The sequence below is a fragment of the Eriocheir sinensis genome, chromosome 66 (genome assembly GCF_024679095.1).
Source record: "Eriocheir sinensis breed Jianghai 21 chromosome 66, ASM2467909v1, whole genome shotgun sequence".
In the NCBI taxonomy this organism is placed as follows: Eukaryota; Metazoa; Arthropoda; class Malacostraca; order Decapoda; family Varunidae; genus Eriocheir; species Eriocheir sinensis.
In genome coordinates this window covers 5145779-5168996 of record NC_066574.1, presented here as the reverse complement: position 1 = coordinate 5168996, position 23218 = coordinate 5145779, and the positions used below count along the sequence as shown (strand labels likewise).

The 23218-nt window shown below is 46.1% G+C and overlaps 1 protein-coding gene across 1 annotated transcript in view; it reads left to right on the top strand.

Moving 5' to 3' along the window:
- Nucleotides 1-23218, top strand: part of LOC126987761 (protein grainyhead-like) — a 387307-nt gene that overhangs the window by 251980 nt on the left and 112109 nt on the right. The window contains exons 5-6 of the mRNA XM_050845053.1: nucleotides 4440-4594; nucleotides 5177-5212. Coding sequence (XP_050701010.1) covers nucleotides 4440-4594; nucleotides 5177-5212 — 191 coding nt within the window. The remainder of the gene's footprint in view (nucleotides 1-4439; nucleotides 4595-5176; nucleotides 5213-23218) is intronic.

Below are 23218 nucleotides of genomic sequence, written 5' to 3'. Positions count from 1 at the left end.
GCTTATAATATCCTCCTCATAATGACCCGCTTATGCAAATAGGTGTGTAATTCACGAGAGGCAGGACCCGGGGAACAAGTTTGATCGTATCGCGAAGGATCTGCGGCGCCCAATCTGTGCCCGCTTGCCTCCCCTCCTGCCTCCCTCCCGTGCCTGCTTGCCTGTCTACTCCCTGCCTGCCTGCCTCCCCGCGCCTCCAGTCCCCAGCAGAGGCGGGAAAATGACTTCATAAATGAGATGTCGAGGAGGAGGAGGAGGAGGAGGAGGAGGAGCATCAGGGAATGTAGGAAGGAACAGGAAAATGTGGAGATGAAGACGGGAGAAAACGTGAAGTCGGAGGAAGAGGAAAGGGGAAGAAGCTGCAGGAAAATGGGAGGATGAGGAGGCCGGACCGTGGATAATCACTTAATGAACATAAACTCGGAGACCTGATTGAAATATTAAATACAACACGCTCTTCCGTACGAAAGAAAAAATCCCCCAAAACACAGGCTTTAATTTCGTGTAGCACATAAAGAAAAAAAAAGTTTATTTAATGTTTGATGAGCATTACTCCAATTAGGACAAAGGAACAGCCTCGGGGATCAGCGATAATCGAGGCTGCGCTTGATAACCCGACACTGTAATTGTTGGTTATGGCGCAGCATATCAAAATTTGCCGCGACGCAGCCACCAGCATCACGCGAGCCCGGGACCGTAACGAGGCGCAGGTAACGTTGTGCAAGGGCGCCTCACCTGGTAATGAGGGACGTCCCGGAGGTCCAGAGATGTGGCCGGCACAGGAGCCTCGCTTGGCCTGCCCGGGAGCGTGTGGGTGAGGGCCGCCGGGCATCATTCTGTGGTAAATAGTTTTCTCCCTCGTCCTGAAGCGCGAGGCTGTCCGGGCTGCGTGTGGAGGGCAGGGCGGCGCTAATAATGAAAAGCCCAACGCCACCTGGCCGGTCAGTGACCCCATTCCTACGCCGCCGATAAACTATGCAGCGGATGTCGAGTCGAAGTCTGATATCAGTTCGGCTTCACATTCTTGATGCCGCGAATCCTGCTGTGATCTGATAGACGTACAAAGCCATTCATTTTTTTCCTGGTTCTGTCTCACAGCGCAGCAGAATCTCAAAGGTGCATTTCAGCCACGACCAAGGACCAAAGTATTCACATCTTATGATGAATGCTGATTCATCGATAAGGTTTAGCATGTTGGTAAGTTAATGAGTGATAACATTGACACGTACACTGTTAAGTGGAAATTCCTGATGATAAATTTGATAAATATTACTGTGACGGAACTATTTCCTCGCTAGTCACATACCTCACTGCGAGGGTCCGTCACCCGCTCCCTCCCGCCCTGCTGCCTCAGTCTCGCTCCCTAACCTGACTCATTTTATGCTGACTGCGGAGGGTTCGTAGCTCTCCCAGGCACCGAAAGGTCCCGCTGACAGGAGTGTAGCTTTTCCTTTTCACTCTTAACAAATGGCCGCATGAAACATCAAACTGACAGCGTTTCCTTCGAAATTTCCGACAGCACGTGCATTCTCTTGCAGCACTTTATGTCCTCCCTGTACATTTGTATTCGTCTGGCGATCACGGAGCGGCGAGCCACCAGTGAGCGGCTCCGGGGTGGCCGCCTTGGGAGTCATGCCTTTAGAGAATGATCAAAATCGATTCTCCTCGTGACCTGAGCAGATCCTTACCGCTGCCAGGTGTGGCGCCACCTTGGCCTCACCTGGGAGGCTGATGAGGGAGTGAAAGTATCCGCTGATAATGTTTCAATGGCTCACGTAGAGAGGAACATACTTGGCCGATCAGCAGTTCCTATTTTTGATTATCCACACCCGACCACCTCACCGTTCCTCCGCTGCCCTCCCTTTCCTCACCTTCCGCCTCACTTCACATTTCACGAGGACGACCGACCAGCCCGCCGTTTCGCGCTCCTCGCCGTGTACTCGCCAGCTCGTCACTCTCGCCGTTGAAGCGCACGAGTAGCAGGCCGCGTGAATATTCATGAGTTGTCCTTTTGCGTCCAGAGCATGGCAGGGCGCGTCGAGGGCCGGCTCGGTGCGGGAGAGATGGCGGACATCCATCACAATGTATCACTTTATACAACCTCGGTGCTGTTGAGTCACTACCTTACCCTGCCCCTCCCCCTCTCCCCGCCTGTCCCTTCTGTAGACGATCCCCTAAGGCCGTGGTGCCGCCAGAAGGTACTGTTGCAGAAGTATCTCTTGAAATAGCTACTTAGTATTGCTAATTTTCGTTTCCTCTCTGATCGCAAGCAAAATTAGTGTCGATAGATCTATATATACAAAAATAGATAAGTATATAGATAGATAGATAAATAGATATCGACATGAACCGACAGAACAGGCAGACAAACAGACAGGTAGGTAAACAGACAGGTAGACAGGGGTAAAAGAGTGGGGGTGGGGTGGGGGGAGAAGAGAAAGGGAGAAGTGAAGTAAGATAAAGGAGGGAGATAAGAGTGGAGAAGAATAAATTAATTCAAGACACGGAAAAGCATCACTATACGAGTGTTAAGGTGAGGGATGGCGAGGGATTTGAAAAGCACTATACCTAACGTTACCTTACCTTACCTCGCCTCACCTTACCTCGCCTCACCTTACCTCGCCTCACCTTACCTCGCCTCACCTTACCTCACCTCACCTTACCTCACCTCACCTTACCTCGCCTCACCTTACCTCGCCTCACCTTACCTCGCCTCACCTTACCTCGCCTCACCTTACCCATAAATGCTGGTGCTAATCTACCTTAAGCCAATGTTGACGAGTTGTAGTTACACTCTCTCTCTCTCTCTCTCTCTCTCTCTCTCTCTCTCTCTCTCTCTCTCTCTCTCTCGCTTGTTCTTTGCTGTGTGTGTGTGTGTGTGTGTGTGTGTGTGTGTGTGTGTGTGTGTGTGTGTGTGTTCGACAGCTCCCCGGTAATATATGCGTCGGTGTACACACACAAACCACATGCATGAAGAAGACTTATCTTTTTTGTGCGTGCGTGTGTGTGTTAGTCATGTGCTACAGAGGGACAGACTAATTTTGCGGTGTCTTCTTAATATATTTACACACACACACACACACACACACACACACACACACTCACACAGGCACACACACACTCTCTCTTTCTCTCTCTTTCTCTCTATCTCAATCTTCCTATCTATCTATCTATATCTCTTCTCTCTTTCCCTCCATTTCTCTCCCTATACCTCATCCTCGTATGGTCTCAAGATCTGTATAAATCTACGTAAAATCTCCCTCTCTCTGCCTCAATCTATCTTTTTTTCTGTCTTTCCCTCCCTCTCCCTGTCTCTCATGTATGGTCTCAAAATCTATATAAACCTACGTAATATCTCTCCTCCTCTCTCTCCTCTCCCGTCCTCACTCCGCTCTGGCTCGCTCGCCGCCGCCGCCGCTCCGTTCCATATCGTTTCTGTAAAGGGTCAGCGGTAATAGCAAGCTCGGCCTATAATTCTCTAGCGTAACATGCAATTACTAAAGGTTGCCTCTTGCCCCGAGCTGCTTCTCTCTCGGCTGGGGGGAGAGATGAATGAGGGAGAGAGCAAGATAAGCCGGGAGGAAATTGGTGTTAGCGAGAGAGAGAGAGAGAGAGAGAGAGAGAGAGAGAGAGAGAGAGAGAGAGAGAGAGAGAGAGAGAGAAAGAGAGAGAGATTTGAGATATGATAAGAGGGAGGAGGAAGGGAAACTCATACACATTAAATAGGAAGACGGTGCTTGAGGTTGAAGGGGAAGGAGGGAGGAGTAGGAAGTAGGAAGTGTGTGTGTGTGTGTGTGTGTGTGTGTGTGTGTGTGTGTGTGTGTGTGTGTGCATTGGTGGGTGCGTGGGTCATTTTCGGTGTTTGGTGTAGTAATAATAATAATAATAATAATAATAATAATAATAATAATAATAATAATAATAATAATAATAATAATAATAATACCCATGAAAAAAACTACTTCCTTACCTCTTCGGGTCAGTCACTCCCGCGAGCACCCAAAAATAAAGTCTAGGGGAACCACTCATACTTTTCCGCGGTGAACCTGACAGTGTACGAAGGAGTGATATTGTCTCATTCCAGCCCCTTCCCCCCCATGCTATATCCTCTCCCTACCCGTTACATTCTCAGACTTAACTTGATAGGGTAGTCGAGGGGATGCTGTATGTCTTTGTTGCTGACTGTATTTCATTTATGTTGTATTTTGTAACTTTTTTCTCGTCTTATATCTATCTTTCTGCCCGTCTGTCTTTTTGCCCATGTATTTGTCTTTGTTTCTGTCTTTATATTTGTTTTTCTATATACCAATTTGTTTTTCTGTTTACCTATTTGTCTTTGTTACTTTTTTTATCTCTATGTACTTTTTACGCCATTAATTACATTCTCCACACCATCATTGTCACCGCCACTCACCGCACTTCTTTCTTCTCCCCAACAGACATTCGGTTATGAGGAGATCGTTCAGCAAGGGTCGCTAATGGGCTCCGACCTCCGAGCGCCTGCCGGAGCCTCACCCAACTCTCAGCGGCCCTCGCGAGCCTGGCACGACTTTGCCAGACACACGGAAGGAGACAAAATCCAGATCCCTAAGATGTAAGTGTTTCTTGGATGTTTTGGCTCGTCGTAGGGTTAGTTAAAGATGGTGGTCGAGGCATTAAGGATTTGTAGAAGGGATTGTACATACTAGGGAGTTGGTAGTGGTGCCAGAGTGTTAAAATGAGGGAAGGGTTTTTTAGGCTGGATTAGAGAGAGTCTGCAACTGGATGCAACCTTAGTCGACCAGGGAATGTGAGTCACCCGGGTGGTATGAAGGGTGGTAGAGATTCATCATGTGGGATAGAGAGTTAGACCTAAGAGAGGCATGTCAGATGAAGTATATGCATAGTGGATAAGGTTTTGCATGGTACACTTGCTTTACAAACCTACCAGGCTCATTACACATAAATAGCTCAACTTTCAAATTCATAACTACGAGTAATTGCAAAGGATAGAAACACACACACACACACACACACACACACACACACACACACACACACACACACACACACACACACACACACCACAAGCCGCTACATAGTGTGAGAGCCTCGTAGGTTGTAAGGCTCACGAGGTTGGTAGTTCCCAGAGCGGACGCGCTCATCTGTTGACCAGAGTGTTCTCGTGTTTCCCCAGACACAACGACGACGACAAGATACACATTCCCAAGCTGTAAGTAGCCCGCAGCCCCGAGCCTCCCCACACTTTCCGGGAGCGCCTACGGGCCAAATGTTCCTTGTACTAGCTAACTCTGTGACGCTCGGCTTCACGAAACTTTGGTCCCTATTCTTTAACGTATCGGACTCCCATTACGACAGTTTCTCAATGCCACAGAGAATTAACCGGGTTTTCATGGGTGTTTGTTTTCCATTCATGGTTCAGAAGTCGTAAAACTATCACCAGGATCACAAAACAGTCCATGAAAACCTCAACGATTTCAACGAGACGCTATTCCAACAGTCGTACTGAGGCGCCGATACGTTTCAGAATACGGGCTTTTAACTCTTCTAACAGTGACTCCTCCCTCCGGTGCATGCTGTGTGGTGTCTCCTCACCCTCGCTAGCTAACACGCCCGCCCAAGGCACAACGACCTCCCGGCACTGGAAGTGGTGCTGTTTGGGTGTGTTGAGAGCTTTGCTTGTGTGTTAGTTTGCATGTTTCTGTAAATTGTGAGCTGTTGTTGCATTATCATGTTTTCCACTTCTAGGCCAGTATGTTTTTGCAGGTGCATGTACTGCTTACCTTTGATGATGCACCTTCCTATATTGGCAATTTCTATAAATCATGTTTTATTCCCTCTGCTTGTGTGTGAATATTCGACATTTGCAGAACAGTTGGCGTCATGCCACGAAGGCAGTATGATTCCCAGAATGTGAAGCATGGCATATCGGTATCTTATTCCCTACCTCATCATATCTTTGCATCGTGACGGGCTGTTGATCGCGGCTTTTCGGCCTGACGGAGGGGCCGCAGTGCTCCCCCGCGCGTTGCCGCAGCCGGGGAGGGCAGGAAGTGGTCTCTCTCAGATTTAATTAACGTCCGTCACTGAAAACAGTTTTACGGTATGAAAAAACAGACCAAAGTCTGTGCAAAACACGGAAAAAAGTAGTACTTGTGTATTTTTTTGCTGTTGTGAAGAAACAGCTGCGAACAAAAACTGTTAACAGCAACAGGTTTCACATAAACATATGGAACATCCGTAAAATAGTGACAATTGATACACTACGTGGAAACAAATGCGAATGTTTTTAAGTAGCCTTAGTTAATGAGCGATACATAGAATCATTATCGCATTTTTCTCCGTCCCACCCGGCGCCCGCTGCAGCGCCGCAAAATTGCCTGTCAAATTATCACTTGTTATCCAGTGGGCAGCTGTAGCGCGGGGCGAGGGGTCCAGACGCTGCTCTTTGTCTGGGGTTTCCATTAAAGAAGTGTGAGACGCTCGACATCGCCTCGTCGTGATAATAAAAGTTTCACCTGCCAAGTTAGGTGCATAAAATTACTCCTTCGAGACGTGTGTGTGTGTGTGTGTGTGTGTGTGTGTGTGTGTGTGTGTGTGTGTGTGTGTGTGTATGCTGAATCCCAGCCGAATCATACAAATCATTATTCAGTTTTAAGTCATCCCTAATTAAGATCAAGTATAAATTAACGGCTCCAAAATAAGTTTGTAGTTTTTATTTTTGCATTAAATTTATTGTTTCGATGAAGTTGTTCGATAACAGATAGAAAATAACCCGCTGTACTATATTTTTCATTACGTTATCTTCAAACTCCACGAAAGATGCATCAAACTGACTGTTAACCAAAACATAATGTATTGCCGGAAACAAGCAAAGACAAAACTATAATCTTCAATAGGAGATAGATACAACATCCATCACATTATCAAGCAAAAAAATAGCCATTCGTCTCCCCAGAAATAAAATTATATCACTTTTCTACGTCATATTTCCGGTGTTTCTTTTATATTGCTTTCTGAACCCTTAAAATATGTCCCTATACACAAAGGTTGGTATTATAAGACCATTTCGCTTCTAACATCAACTATTTCTAAAGGTCAAAGAGGGAGGTAATTGAGTTCTAATCAGTGTTTCTTTAGGTTCATGGTACTGAAGAAGGGACAAACTACCATCAGGTCAAAAAAACTACTCCTGGAAATGCCCAATCGTCCTAGGAAAGCCTTGTCAAATAGGTGAACTTAAGCGACAAAATGTTTAGTAATACGGCCATAAGATTTTTCCTCGTCACCTTTGCTTTGGATCAGTGTTCGGCAGTGTCCAGTGTCCTTGAGGTGGCTGGGCGCGCAGTGTCAGTCCGCCCCAGACCCGGTGATCTCCTGCGGGTCACATGCGGATTATTATGAGAAGGGTCGTAAACAGGTTCTCGCCAGGTCGTCGCCTAATCTAAGGAACCTACGCCTCTCTCTCTCTCTCATTATCTAATTTTATGTAGATTTGGATCATTGTCTTTTTTTCTTAAAACGGCTTCGTGTGCGTGTGTGTGAGAGAGAGAGAGAGAGAGAGAGAGAGAGAGAGAGAGAGAGAGAGAGAGAGAGAGAGAGAGAGAGAGAGAGAGAGAGAGAGAGAGAGAGAGAGAGAGAGAGAGAGAGAGAGAGAGAGAGAGAGAGAGAGAGAGAGAGATTGTTTTACTTGCATGTATTGAATGGTAGTACAGAAAGAAACAATTCGTGACAGTTACACGTAAGCCTAATCGAGTGCTTCAACCATGGCGAGTGTGGCGAAGATGGAGACGTGATGGCGAGGAGGCGAGTGGAATAACTGCAAGGCGAATAGGAGGGAGGGAGAGGAAGGATAAGACTTAACAGATAGAGCCCGGAATTCACTCAGGTAGAGGCCCCATCCCCAGGTAACTTTGATATGCTGCGAGATTACGCGACAATAAACACTGAATAAGGGAGAGGTTCGCGGCCCTTAACGAACGCAAAAAAAACGGGGTCTTGTTTCAACCTCTCCGACCGTCCCTCGAATGTGTCCTTCCCGGGGTGGCCTGCGGCGGGGCGTCTTCCGATAGGGCAGGGGACGCCTGATGGATGGAGGGGGACGGGGGTAGAGTGAGGCAACTAAATAGAGCCATTACCCAATTACAAACGTCCTCAAGAAGCCAATCATCGCGGTGCAGCATTCCCCTTCAGCCGGCCAAAGGGAATGTGCCGATGGCCGGTTGTTGCCGCGGCGTTGACTGGCCGGGACGCGAATGTGTATCTTCATGATTAAGAATTCCAGCGGGGAATGAGAGAAACTTGATTCTTTTTTTACAACCCGTAAAAAAATATCCAAACACTCGTTAAGATGAATTTGGAGATCGTCGGGAGCTTCCGTGTGACATTTTTGTGGCCCATAAAGCTGATGGTCGGGGCAAGACAGTGATGTGAGGGGGAGGGAGTTATGGCTGAAGGAAAGCAGTGAAAAGCGGGAATGTCGTCCTTAAGGCCCCTAATGGACGCCTCTCTCGCCTCCCCTCTACAGGCACACCTGAAGGTTTTTCTGTATTGAAATTCATGAATGGATCTCATTAGGGCGAGGTATAGAGACCCAGACGCTGCCCCTTCTCCCCCGCCGCCGCCGCCGCCGCCGCCTCTCACCCGCCCCTCAGTTTTATATCTTCATTGTGGATTCCCTCCCGTGTTTCCCGCAGCGAGACCTTGTGGGACGGGTCTCATACCCCCTTCGGCGCCGCTGGCAGAGTCTCCTAAAGTGTGATGCTGGATATTACTCTGCCTGCTCCTTGCACTCGACGTTATCTCCGTCCTTCCCTTTCAGTACGTTGCGATTCCGATCTTATTGGGGATTCGTGCACCGTTAGGAAAATACGATCTTTGTAATATAAGCCATGGCCATTGTTGTTCATGCTCACGTGGTATTAAAGGAAGGACGAGAGGAAAATACTCGTGTAAGCATGTGTGAAGGCGTAGGTCGTTATAGAGAGTAGAATGCTGAGCTGTACTGGCTCGGGGATGTCGGAAAAAACCATCAACTCCAACACATCACACACGAGACTCAAGCAACAAACGGGAGCGATAGCAGATACATCACCTTCTTAACCTTCTTATTGTAATCCATAAGAAGGACCTGAGATGACATAGATGAATGGCGCCTTTTTGAAACCGCTCAAAGATTACCTTACTTTCGGAAATCAGCTTCCTTTCCCGCACCCGTCGTTTACGTGAGGCTGAATGGTGCTGGACTATGATAGGCGATTATTGGCTGCCATTCGAACTTGTGCCGCGGCGCCACTAGCAAGGAGGAGTAGGGACCTGCACCCCTAGCCGAGACGCATAGCCGTATCTGCTCACACGGATGAATAGGAGCCTCTTTGGATCTCAAGGCCTCTCGGGGTGAAGTGGAGGCTGCTCAGACTAATGGTTCGGCTGTACAACAATAGACTCACACAGATTCGATGTTTCAGATTCTTCCGCTCGATCCATCAGTACGGAACGACAACAAGCAAACAAGTTATTTTTTTTGTCGAAGATTGGAGAAAGATCTTACCTATAAAATTTTAGTATTCTAGTGTTGTAGACCTATAAAAACAAATGTATCATAAGCGTAGCCGGACTTATATATAAAAAAAAGAAAAAAACATTATCAGGATTTTACGTTGGAAAAGAACAGCTATATTTTTCTGTAGGTCGTTAAAGCATTTTGTGACAGCATGATAAGGAAAGAGCAGTTAGCAAGTGGTATAAGTGATCAATAGCATAGCGGGTCTTATTAAACCATTACGTTGTTAGAAGCTGAAAGAGAACGGTTTGAATGTTCTGTAAGTTGTCAGGGAGTTTTCTGACAATATGATTAGGAAAGAGCAAAGAGCAGGTGTTAACGTGGTCAGTGACGTAGTGAACCTTATTCAAAGTATTACGTTATTTGAAGTTAAGTTGTAAAAGAACGGCTCGAGTTTTCTGTAGGTTCTTGGGGCGTTTTCTGACATGATTAAGAAGAAAGAGAGCAGAGAGCAGCAAGAGGCAGGTGTCAACTCTCGAGTCGGCGGGTGAGTCCCCTTGTTTCGTCCACTGGTCCTCCAGATAACACGTATTTCTCGTGGCCGTAAAGATAATTGTTTCTCCCCTTACGACACTCGGCCATTATCGTGAACCCTCGCGTCCTCGTTAAGTGTGTATTAAGAAAACCTTTGTTCTTTTTTTCCCATCGCCACGTAGGCCTCGGAATGGTCAAGCCGCTCATAAAACTACTGGGGTGCCGGGGGGATGGGGGGAGGGGTGAAGGGGTTTGCTCCTAAGAGAGAGAGAGAGAGAGAGAGAGAGAGAGAGAGAGAGAGAGAGAGAGAGAGAGAGAGAGAGAGAGAGAGAGAGAGAGAGAGAGAGAGAGAGAACTTAAACGATACATGTGCGAGAGTTTGTATTTAGTTGTTAGTCTCTTTGGAAGTTAAGTTTATCAAAAGTAGAGCTTTCTTTAACTTCCTCTCTGTCATTGTTTAAACCATAGATAAATAGACAGACAGACAGATTCATTTTCACCCCCATCATTATCATCATAAATACCAGCTTAACTTGCCTCTGTTTTCTGTAAGTTAACCATAGATAGACAGATATTCATTTTCATCACTATCATCATCATCATCACCATCCAACCCATTTCCCTTAAATACCGAGGAGTCGAAATAACTAACCTTCAAGTCTACGCCCTAACAATGATGTCGTCAAGTGATAACCTTTAATAAACCAAACCTAAGAACAAGGAAAAAAAAATAGCGTAGAATACTTAAGACAAATAAAAGTTAACAGCCATACCTCTATACTGCCCCCAGCGCCGCCATCTCAACCCGCTAACGACCTATTAATCCTCGTTATCTCCCGCGGGAAAGTGTATGGTGGCTTATCGCTGTGTTGGCGCGGCGATGTGATCAGGACGCTTCCCTCTCATTACGATCCCCGGGGCTGAAAGCGGCGCGTTATCAGCGATCGCCCGCCGTTTGTGATAAGCGTCAGTCGTACTTCGATATTTCCCCGAGGCCTCAATTAAGTCCATCTGAGGAATCGCACGCATTCCACAGACTCCGGCAGAAAGAAAGGGAGGGAGGAGGGAAAGGTGAGGATGTTGAATGTGAATGGAAGGGAAAAGAAGTGCAGGAGATGAGTTTTAAGATGTTGTGTTGCTTGTGTTGGCTAATTTTAAGAATGGGAAGAGAAAGAAGAAAACGGCTTTAAAACAGGAAGAAATGAAAAGATGAGGATGCTGGAGTGGATGGGAATGGAAAGAAAGACCTGGAGATGAATTTAAAGATGCTGGGTGGATTGGATTGGCTGGATAAGAGAAAAGGAAAGAAAAGGAATGATAACGCGGCTTTAAAACAGGAAGAAATGAAAAGATGAGGACGCTGGAGTGGAATGTAATAGAAAGAAAGACCTGGAGATGAATTTAAAGATGCTGGGTCAACTGGATTGGCTGGATGTGAGAAAAGGAAAGAGAAAAAATGATAATGCGGCCTCAAAACAGGGAGAAAGGGAAAGTTGAGGATGCTGCAGTGGATGGGAATGAAAAGGCAGAACAGGAGATGAATTTAAAGATGCTGGGTGAACTGGATTGGCTGGATATGAGAAAAGGAAAGAAAAAGAATGATCATATATCATGCGGCCTTAAAACAGGGAGATAGGGAAAGATGAGGATGCTGCAGTGGATGGGAATGGAAAGAAAGACCCGGAGATGAATTTAAAGATGCTGGGTGGACTGAATTGGCTGGATAAGAGAAAGCAATGAGAAAGAAGGAGAACAGGACAGGAAGAAAGGGAAATGGGGATCACGAAGGGAGAGAAAGGAAGGACGGAACAATGTGATAACTAGCATCGCGTCGCTCATAGAACCTAAGAACAAGTTATAAGTTATCTTGTTCTTGGGTTTCCTTTATGTTTTCTTTCTCGTTTGTTGAAGTTGAGAGACAGAAGCAAGAGAGAAGAAAGGTGATACAAACAAGACAAGCAGAGAGAGAGAGAGAGAGAGAGAGAGAGAGAGAGAGAGAGAGAGGGAGAGGGAGAGGGAGATTAAAAGTAAGTTATTTTGCATGTTCTTTTAATTCATATTGATAAGTAGAGAATTCCATCTTATTCTAACATCTCTTAATTATTTTAGTGGCGTTTTTTCACCTTCATTTTCATTCTCTCATTCACATCTACTTGAATTACAGTACTTCCGAGTGTGTGTGTGTGTGTGTGTGTGTGCGTGTGCGTGTGCGTGTTTAAATCCACTCTCGCTTTCCAGAATACCTATACACACCTTTACCTTCAATCCCTTCTTCCACCTCCTCCACCGCTTCCTCATCTCGTTACCCCAGTCAAATTTTCTTCTTTTTTCCTGTGGTTTTTTTTTTCTTCTGTGCGTTCCTTCCCTTTCTCCCGAGTAACCTGAGCCGATCATTAATCATCGGAGGAGTAAAAGTACAGCCGGTGTTCCTCGTGGTGCCTCTGAAGGGCGAGAAGAAAATGAGTTTACCGAGAAAGTGGAGACGAGGCGCGGCGCTGAGGGACATTTTTCATCGTCCTCTTGCAGCCGAAACAAAGACGGTGCGCAGGAGGGGAAGAAAAAATAGAAGAAAAGAAGAAAAATTGTTAAAGAAGAATAAACACAGAAAAGAAGGAATAAAGAAGAGACGATTGGGGAAAAAGTAAAAAGAAACAGAGGCAGAAAATAAGAAGGAAAAGAGAAGAGATAAATATGGTGTTCAGAAGCGGGGAAAAAGAAGCAGGTAGAGAAAAAGAAACAAAGAAAAAAAGAAAAGAAGAATAGACAAATACAGTGTTCAGGAGGGGAAGAGAAAAAAAAGAGACAAAATAAAGGAAGAAGCAAAAATGAAAGAAGCAAAGAGGAGAGAAATGCAGTGTTCAGGAGGAAGAAATAAGTTAAAACGGACATAAAGAAATATAAAAAAATAAAACACACAGACAGTTTTTAGGAGGGAATAAAGAGGAGGAGAAGATGACAAAAAGGTGACCACAGTATTGCAATCAAGTATAGAGGTGTACGGAAGCCACTGCCAAGGAATTAAATCATTGAAATAGATTAGAAAAAAATATGTAGACAGTAAACGTATTGCAATGAAGAATAACCCGCCTAACACCACTCTCATATTTGTTATCATCGTCACCCAATGCATCACTCTTTCTAATTTTCTTTTTATATAGAAAACGTGAATTGCGCGTCTCGTAAGGGTGAAGGTCAGACAGAGGGGAAGAAATTAAGAAACGAAGACAGAAAAAGAAAGAAAAAACGAAGAATTGACAAATATAATGTTCATGGGAAGGAAAATGGAACAAAACAAATAAATACGAAATAAATAGCTAGGGCGTAAGAGAGAGAGAGAGAGAGAGACGGGAGTATATAGTAGCTTGGGCGTCAGGGTCAGGGAGGGAAGGCTATCTACTATAGGGGGCTTTAAGGAGTGCAATAGAAGACCCATAAAGGTACAGATATCGATCATCACCTGAGGCCTATTGCAACGGTACAGGTTCTCTCTCTCTCTCTCTCTCTCTCTCTCTCTCTCTCTCTCTCTCTCTCATTTTTTTTACTGTCCTCATCAATCGTTTCCAAGATATTTTTTTCCTACGTGCTTTTTTTTTTCATAGCCCGCCGCCGATGTGTGTGTGTGTGTGTGTGTGTATCTACCAATCACACACACACACACACACACACACACACACACACACACACACTCACACACACACTGTACACTCTCTCCGGCGTAATCAATCATCGGCGCAGCGGCAGATGTCTGGAGGGAAGGTCAGTCTATGGGACGAGAGCCAACGGAGGAGGGAAGGGAAAGAGAAGGTGGAGGGAAGGAGGGAAGGTGGAACGAACACAGATGAGGGTTGGCGGATTCAAGGCTGTCTCTGAGCTAATCTCTTTCTATTAATAACCTGCATCTCCCTCTCTCTCTACCTTTTTATCTATCTATCTCTATCTATCTATCCCGTTTCTTTCATCTTATTACCATACATTACCACCTCCCTTTTTCTTTCTCCTCTTTCTTCTTTGTCTTGTTTTCTTCTTTTCCTTCTCCAAGTCTTGAGTCTGTTCTTTCTCCTCCTCGTCCTCCTCTCCATTATTTTTTGTTATATCTTTTTCTTTACTTTGTCACCGGCCACAGAAAATATATGACTCCTTTCCTTTATAACATCACGAAAAGACACAATCTGCGTCCTTTCTTCCTGGGGTCATATTCTTAAACAATTCTTCCCCCAGGCACACATATTTCACAAGGCTTTCATAAGGAGTTACGGGCATTTCCAGGGGTAGTTTTATGACCCTGGTGGTAGTCTGACCCTTCTTCTGTACCATGAACGAAAAGAAACACTCATTTGAACCCGACTGATCTCCTTTTTGGGCTTTGGAAATAGTTGATGTGGGAGGTGGAAGTGTTTGAGAGTTTGAACCTTTCCTCATTTTAAGTCAGCCTTCCCTCCCTTCCTCGGCGTCTCCCTGTAAGAATTAAACTCCCCTGCCATGACTTTTATATTAATACCTGTTGTCCACATTTCTTCTTAAACTGACTTTCCACTACTCTTACTCTTCCTCCTTCTTATTCCTCCTTCTTCTCCTCCTCCTCCTCCTCCTCCTCCTACCCTTCAAATCCCGTTCCCTTCACCTCATTATTATCCTCTACCACTCCCTTTTCCTCCTCCTCTTTCTTCATGGTTTCGTTTTCTCTTTTCCTTTTCCCAGTTTTGATTTTCTCTCCCTCTTCCTCGTCGTTCTCCGTTTCAACTTAATTTTTTTTTGTGATCGTTTTTCCTTTTTTTTCTTTTTTTTTCCCTGTTATCTTCCTTCTGTTTAACCTGGATTTCATTTTCTCGACCTCTCTGTTTTCCTTTATCTTTTTTTTCTTCTTTTCGTCCTCCTCCTCCTCCTCTCTCTTAACCGCCCGTTCTTTTGGGGTGTGTAAGTCTATCATATTTTAGGGTAGCGTACCTCATACTGTCCTCAGGTCCTTCGTTACGTACTGGCAGCAATGTGAGTTTCTTGGCGACAAATTTACATATAAACACCACACACTTCTGACCTCTAACCTAGGGGGGGGAGTCTTTTTTTTTTAATCAAGGGTATAGTACGAAGAGGAAGTGGGTTAGTGGTGAAGGAACAGGTGGGGGATAGGAGAGACAAGGAGTGTACAGTTGTATGGTGTAGGTTCGTTAATTGTTCTGGTGTTTTTGTATTCCTCCTCCTCCTCCTCCTTCTTCTTCTCCTTCCTTCTTTCTCTCCCTGACCTCCCTCAGTTCATCTCCTTCCCGTCTACATCGCTGCTTCATTATACTGTTCATCAGGATTGGCGCTCTGATCGGAATGCAAAGTGTGTGTGTGTGTGTGTGTGTGTGTGTGTGTGTGTGTGTGTGTGTGTTATCCTCGTCTGACCACTCACTAACTACCTTTCCAAACACACACACACACACACACACACACACACACACACACACACACACACTCAAGCAACTGACTACAACTATATTCTTTTCTCTACCCCCTGAGGAGGACCACCACCACCACCACCACCACGTCTATAAGTACATACATGAACCCGGTGACTCTCCGAAGTCCACCTGCATCGAATTGGGCGAAGATCCCTAAAGTCTATGCAGCAAAAATGTCCATCGCCTCCTCCCAGGGTTAGTGCACCTTATAATCGGCCTGGCCCTCCACCGCCTCTACGTTCCCTCGGCGCAGCGTTCATGTGGCTTGTACCTTTCTTCCCGCCGCTGCTGGGGAAGTCAGACGTGTAATTTGGCACTTGATGCTTTGGCCCTCATTTTGGCCCATAACTCGCCCGATGAATTTGTGCTCATGACAACCCGGCTCGGAGTTATCATAGGCATTATTGGATCCTAGACGAGCTGGATTTCTACTGTTTTCAGACGATCATACTTCTCTCTCATTACCTATGCTAACTACAACCTCCTCCTCCTCCTCCTCCTTCTCCACCTCCGCTCTAGACAACCTTCTGCACTACCACCACCACCACCACTACCACCGTGAGGTCACTCGGACACTCTCGGGTCATTGGCAGCGGGTTTTTCTTTTTCCTTTCTATAATGTTAAAGAATTTAGATATATGAAAATGTATATCAAACAATGTACGCAAGGAGAAGGCATAAGGATAGGAGATAATTTTGATTTTTTTGCGTTATTTAAAATCTCAAAAAGTAGACATTATAAAAATACTAGAAATCATATCGTTGTGAAATAATGAAACTTAATCAATGACGAAGGAAAGCATTTTAAAATCTCCAAAAAAAACTACCTTTATGTTCTTAAATAATACTTTTGGACACACTTTACAGCCTAGAAATAATACATGCGTGAAATGAAAGAGTTAAAAGTAAGGAAGATCATAATTGAGTAATGAGTTTAAGAGAAAGAGAGAAGGAAGGAGCATCTCTGTTAGTGGGTAATGACGTTAAGATGAGGCGAGTCGTGGGTTGCCTAGTAATGGGGTGGGGATAGGGGGTTGGAGAGGAGGTGCGTGGGGGGGGGTTCCCAGGGCGCCGTGCGGACACACCTTCCCCCAGCGGCCGTCACCAGTCTCCCAGGGTGGCACCGCGGAAATTGAATAGCTCTCAGCAGCCAATTAATTATCCAGCGAAGCAATTGTACCGCGATAACTTCAAGCGATTCCCTGTTTCCCGAAGCCACTTATTAAACGATTAGGCGGGAGTGTTTACGGCCTTATGAACTGGTAATAGCGCCCGCTGGCTCATAAACATTAACAGAGAACCGCTCCCCTGCCCTCCCATCCCTCCCTTCCTCTACCGCCTCCAACCTCGTCCTTCAGCCTCTCCTCTCCTTCCTTCCCCTCCTCTCCTCTCCTCCCCTCTCCGTGTTTTACCTCCCCTTGTCTACGGTACTTACTCCCCTTCCCCTCCCCTCTCTTCTACTGCCTTCAATCCCCTCCCCTCCACCTCTCCTTCTTCTCTTCTCCATTCCCTATCCACCATTCACCGCCTCGCCCGTTTCTTCTCCTCTGCATTTTTTACCTTCCCATTCCGTCCTTATTCCCCTCTTTTCCCTCCACCACCTCCTCCTCTCTCCGTCTCGCCTGCCTCTCTCTTCCCTCTCCCTTACCTGTCTACACCACATTCTCTTTCCTCCCTTCCTCCCTCCTCCCTGCCCTACCCCGCACACCTCCCCCCTGCCCCAGCCATCCCCGCAGCAGCCTGGACTACCCACCGACATAAATTCAGTTTCGGGTCGGTAGCTGACAGTTAAATGTAAATATGTATTGAATTATTCCCCCGACGTCGTTGTTAATCTAAGACATTACACGTACTTGGTCTTCCAGTGGTTTTCACGCCCTGACATAAAGAGTGAAGTGTTTCGTTGGGGGAGTTTGGTGAGTGATTTTAGTGCTTTAGGACCTGATGTTTGTGTGTATGTGTGTGTGTTTGTGTGTGGTGAGTGAGTGTTTTCATCCGCCTCTATAAGTATGAAGTAAGTATGAAGGAGTATCAAGTCACCTCTCCATCCGAAATTGACCTCTCTTTTACCCACTCCTATCTACTTTCTTTTATAGGAGTAGTGCTGGAGGGCTTTTTTGTTTTTATTTACCTGATTTATTCTTTTAGATACACTTCTCTACTTTCTTATATATAGGGGCAATGCTATCGGGCTTTATTTATTTATTTATTTATTTGCCCTTGAGCTGCTTCCTTTACTGTAAACAAAAAAGGCCACTTGAGTCTTAGCGCTGAGAACGAGGAGAGAACATGGGAATGAGGTCTATCCGGCTCCTTCTGTCCCTCCCTCAGGTTCACTCCTTCTCCTCCTTGCCCACCCACCTCCCCCCTTCGCCAGTCCTCCCATCAGTATGACTCGTCTGCCTCCCCGGCCGTCGTTAAAGTCCCAGTGAATGTATTCCTCACTTAGCGACCCTCAGCCGTCCCAGGCCCAAACCCTTTTTAGGAGCGCACGTTAAACTTCGACTTAATCTTCATAATAGATTCACTTAACTTCGTCAGCTCGGAAGGCGAACATTTTCTGTCAAGTCTCATCCGTCAGACCGTCATGCCTTACCCTTCACTGTCACTCGGGTTGCGGATAATGATGAGATTTCTTCTTTTTTTATGGGAGAGAAAGGAGGAAAAGGGAGAGAGGGAAAAAAAGATTGCATGTCAGCCGCGGTGCAAGTCATACGCAGAGTCTTCCCGCGCACGAATGGGGTCAGCCTATCCCTCAGGTGTTGCTCCGACCCGCCCTTCACCTGCCTCGCCGTTTCGCTCACCTGTATGGAGGACCTTTCCCACACTCTCACCCTTCACACGCGGGGAAAAAAAGCAGGCGGTGATGAGACAGTGCGCCCTCCGCCCCACACACGCGACTTCCCTATCTCTCTCACCCACCATTTCTCCGCGGCCGGGATCCCTCTGCGCTGCCTGAGCCTTCCTGCCATCCCCGTCGCGTCATATAGAAACGCTACGCCAGAGAGACAGACAAATTAAGGGATTGGTAGACTGACAGAAAGGTAAAAAGAGACAGGCAGGAAGACAGACAGGCCTAGTGAGGGGCTGCGGAGGGGAAGCAATTTGAAAGTAAGAGCAAATTGTGAGGCGGTTCGGCGTCTGCGTGGCCACCCCGTGTGCGTGTCAGGAAGCGTGTAGGGGAGGCGGGGGACGTGTCTTTCCCACCCCGTAAAGCCATTAGTGTTCCCCACACAGGCCCGGCCGGAGGGACGTGGCGGCGGCGGCGTGTGGTACAGCCTCGGCATGGCGGTGAGGGTCGACCCGGAACACCTGCACGTGTGTCCGACAGGTGTGCTCCTACCCCCCCCCCCCCCTCTCCTCCCCCAACACACGTATACTGTTCTTTGTTTGGTGTGTTTTGCGTAATTCTTATTTCGCCTTTCACTTTATGATAGTAATTTTTCTATCTGTTTTTTATTCGCAGTCAGCATTTTTTTATTTACTTTTTTTGTGTGGTTCCTAACAACTTTGTAGTCAGAGTTGCTGTTTTGCTAATAATGCAAATGCGATCCACCCGGCATCAAAACAACTGACAAAGTCAATTGATTCCCAAACAACTGACAGACAGACGGTTGTTTTGATGTTGGTTATTATTTTTCCCTCGCAGAGCGAGAGCAAAGTAAACAATCATAGTTTGTGCTCCAACACATCATAGGTTTTTTTTTCTAAATATGAAATATGAACTGATCGGCAAGTACTCTTATATTGCCTAACATTCTTACGTGCGTTCTTGAGTAGATCTGTGTGCGATGAAGCAGCGATTAATCAGCCGTTTGTATAATGTCAGCGGTCTGAGTAGGCAAGAGAAACTCCGGTTCCTGTTACCGATGGCGACGCGAGTCAACAGAGATCGAAAAGTGAAGCAGACGGACAGGCCTCGTCATGGCCCTCATGCCACCGCACACAGACCACAGACGGGCGGGCACACTAACACAGTGGCAAGTCATGCCGTTAACCGTCCCGCTGTGTTCACAGAAGCGCTCAAGCAAGGAGGAGGAGGAGGAGTGGCGACACAACCAATGCTGTCGGCTAACCAGGATCAAGTCAAGGACGTTCCAACTCAACTCACGGGAGGGAGAGTGAACCGACACACCCCGGAATTAACTTTACACGTGTTTTTGCAGTTTTAAAGTGATGAACGGAGGGGCAAAACAAGACCTCCAGAGGGGAGAGAATATGTGAGGAGGCAAAAAGAGTAAGTGAGAGCTGTTGGGGAGGGAGAGAGTGAAAGAGCTCGGAAAGGATGAAATGTTGTACGGGGAGAAGGTGAAGGAGACACAGAAGGCGAAGAAGACATGTAGATGATAGAGAAACAAAAACAGGGAAAGTGAAGTAGGAAGAGGAGGGGGAGATACTGCCGAAGAAAAGGAAGAAGGAAGGGACAGGGTGGAGTAAGTAGGTGACGGAGGAGGCGAAAAGGAATAGAGAGACGCAGAAAGGGAATAAGAGTTTTCTGAAGAGTAGAATGACGGAAAATGAGAGACACAGGGAAAGGAAAGGCAGGATAGGAAGGAAAGGTAGGCTGGAGGAACACAGGACGAGGCAAGGTTTCGGGAGGTGATACAGAAGAAGATAAAGACGCATAGATAAAAACTAGAGAAGAAGGAAGGAGGGAATGTGAAGAATGACTCGCTGCAGGGGAAGTAGAGGGAGGATGAGGCGTTGGAAGGTCGCGGTGGAGGGACAGAGGGCAGGGCGAGGCTCCTCCGGTAAGGCTTCCTGCAGGGCACTCTGGAAATGTCAAGGTGGCGGGCGGCGGGGAATCTCAGGTTGCGACATTCTGAATCACTGGTAGCCGTAAATATTCCTAGGGTTTGCGGTGTCGCCCATTTTCCCTAATTTTTCCCCAACCTCATCCACCCTCTCTCCATCTCCCTTTCCGTTTCCCTCTCCCTCCTCCTCCTCTTCTTCTTCTTCCTTTCCCTGGTTCTAGTTCTATTTCTATTTGTTAATGCGCACAATTCTAAGACCCATTTTTTCCCTCTTTCCTCTGCCTCTGTTTTCCCCTCCATTTTCCTTTCCTTTCTCATCCTCCTCTCACTGTTTTCAACTTTTTCCCGCCTGTTTTTCAATACACTCCCCAAGGCGCTTTTAAACTCACTCTCACTCTTATTGCTCTCTGTTTTTACCCAATTTCACTCTCTTCACGCTATTTTATTTCTCCTTCTCCTCCTCCTCTCCCCCACACACCTTTTTTTGGGCGCACATTAGCTCCTATTTCTCCTCTTTTATCACCATTATTCCCTTTCCCCCTTCCTCTTTCCTCCCCCATTATCACTTCTCCAATGTTTTCTTTCTTTTCTTACGTCGAAGTTCCATTTTTTTCCCGTTTTCTGTTTTTCCTTTGTGGTATAGGTGTTTGAATTTCTCCCTCTGCGTTTTGTTAACTCCTCATTTTTTTGTGCGTGTGGTTTCGAGATTGAGACGTCTTGAGCAACCCAGTCACCCTCGGCCGCTAGAATGTTGCCTCAACCACTTGATCAGACGTCCTCACTCATTCCTCCCCGCTCCTCACCGCGCCTCACTACCCCCTCTAACACACACACACACACACACACACCCAGACACACACACACACTGCAGCTCAACTCACTGTCTCTGTCATTATCCTTCCTACTTACCCAACCCCTCCCCCCTCACACACACACACACACACACACACACTGCAGCTCAACTCACTGTCTCTGTCATTATCCTTCCTACTTACCCAACCCCTCCCCCCTCACACACACACACACACACACACACACACACACACACACACACACACACTATAATTACTTCTTCACCGCAATGAGACTAGAGCAATAACAACAGAGTATCAGATCCCCCTCTTCCTCCTCCTCCTCCTCCTCCTTATCCTCTTCCTTTTCCTTCACTTCCATTCTCCTCTAAATCAGCGGTCCTCAGACACGCCAAACTCGAACCCGTGATCACGCAGTTTCGAGTCGCCGGGTCGACACTTAGCCAGCAAGAACGTCCCATTACCAACAGACGAAGGATACGCTGTTGCCCCGAGCCGGTTGTTTGCGCTCGTGTGTGTGTGTGTGTGTGTGTGTGTGTGTGTGTGTGTGTGTGTGTCATTCTCTCTTCTTCCTTTCTCCTTCCCGACCGTCAGAGGTGAGACAAAGATCAAGGCTTCGACTGTATAGGCCAAACAAGAGAGGTCATTTTAACATGTTCTGACGTGTTACACCGCGCACGCAAGGTCATGAGGCAAGCCGGAAACACAAGCATTTTTTTCTCTCTCTCCCTTGCGTGCTTGTGTGTTTTTCTTTCTTCCGAGTTGGGTTTGTCAAGGTTTTTTCCTGGTTGATGTTGAGTGAGATCAGCGCGGAGGCACCTCACTGGGAAGCTATAAATCACGTCTGGGTATTTGGTTGTTGTTATGCTGTTGTTGTTTTTCCTTTCTTTCCCTCCTTGTACATGCTATTATTTTGTGTCTTCTTACCTGGAATTCACATCTTTTTTTCCTTTTTTTTCTCCATCTCTCAAATTCCTATATCTGTTCTAATCTGGAATTATACTATTTTTTTTTTTCTTTTTTTCATCCCCTCCTCCATTCTCCTAATTTTTTTTCCTTCTTACCTGGAATTCACACATTTTTCCTTTTTTCTATATCTTTCATACTCCTCTATTTATTGTAACCTGGAAATATACACACCATTTCCTTTCTTTCTCTCTCTCTCTCTCTCTCTCTCTCTCTCTCTCTCTCTCTCTCTCTCTCTCTCTCTCTCTCTCTCTCTCTCTCTCTCTCTCTCTCTCTCTCTCTCTCTCTCTCTCTCTCTCTCTCTCTCTCTCTCTCTCTCTCTCTCTCTCTCTCCATATTTTTTCATTTGTTTCTCTTCACCAGGAATCACACTCTTTTTTTCCTTTTTTCCTTCATCCTTCAAACTCCATTATCTATTCTACCCTGGATCTGTACATACTTTTTTTTTCTCTCCCTCCTCCTCCAACTTCCTTTTTTTTCTCTCTCTCCCTCCTCTTCCAACCTCCTTTTTTTCTCTCTCCCTCCTCCTCCAACTTCCTCTATTGTCTTACCTGGAATTCACACCTTTTCTCCTAGTTTTCCTCCTCCCTCTCTTCCTCCACATTCCCTTTTTTTTCATTACATGGCGTTCACTCTTTCATTTCCTATTTATTTCTCTTATTTCTCTTCTATAATCCCTTTTACTAACCAGGCACTCACACATTTTTACTATTTAATTTCTTTTCTTTTCCATACTCCCATTTTCTGTTAGCTAGCAATGCACACCGTTTTCCTTTTCTTTTTTCTCCATTCTCTCTTCTTAGTTCAGGGCACATATATTTTCCTTCTTTTTTTCTTCCTCTTCCATACTTAATATTCTCAGCTGGAATTGTACTCTTTCTTTCCTCATTCCTTCTTCTTAAATCAGTACACATATATTTTCCTTCTTTTTTTTTCTTCCTCCTCCATACTTAATATTCTCAGCTGGAATTGTACTCTTTCTTTCCTCATTCCTTATTTTTTTTTTTGCATCCGATACTTTATGTTCTGCCCTTAGGAAAAGAAAATAAGGATGTAGTGTGGAGGATGCGGAGGAGAGAGGCTGAGCGGCGTGCTTGTGCGGTGACTCACTTCCCGGGTAAACCACTTCGATACCCGAGGCACCTACTGTTGATGTTGCTTTTGTACCTTGTTTACTATTCAAGGTGTGTGTGTGTGTGTGTGTGTGTG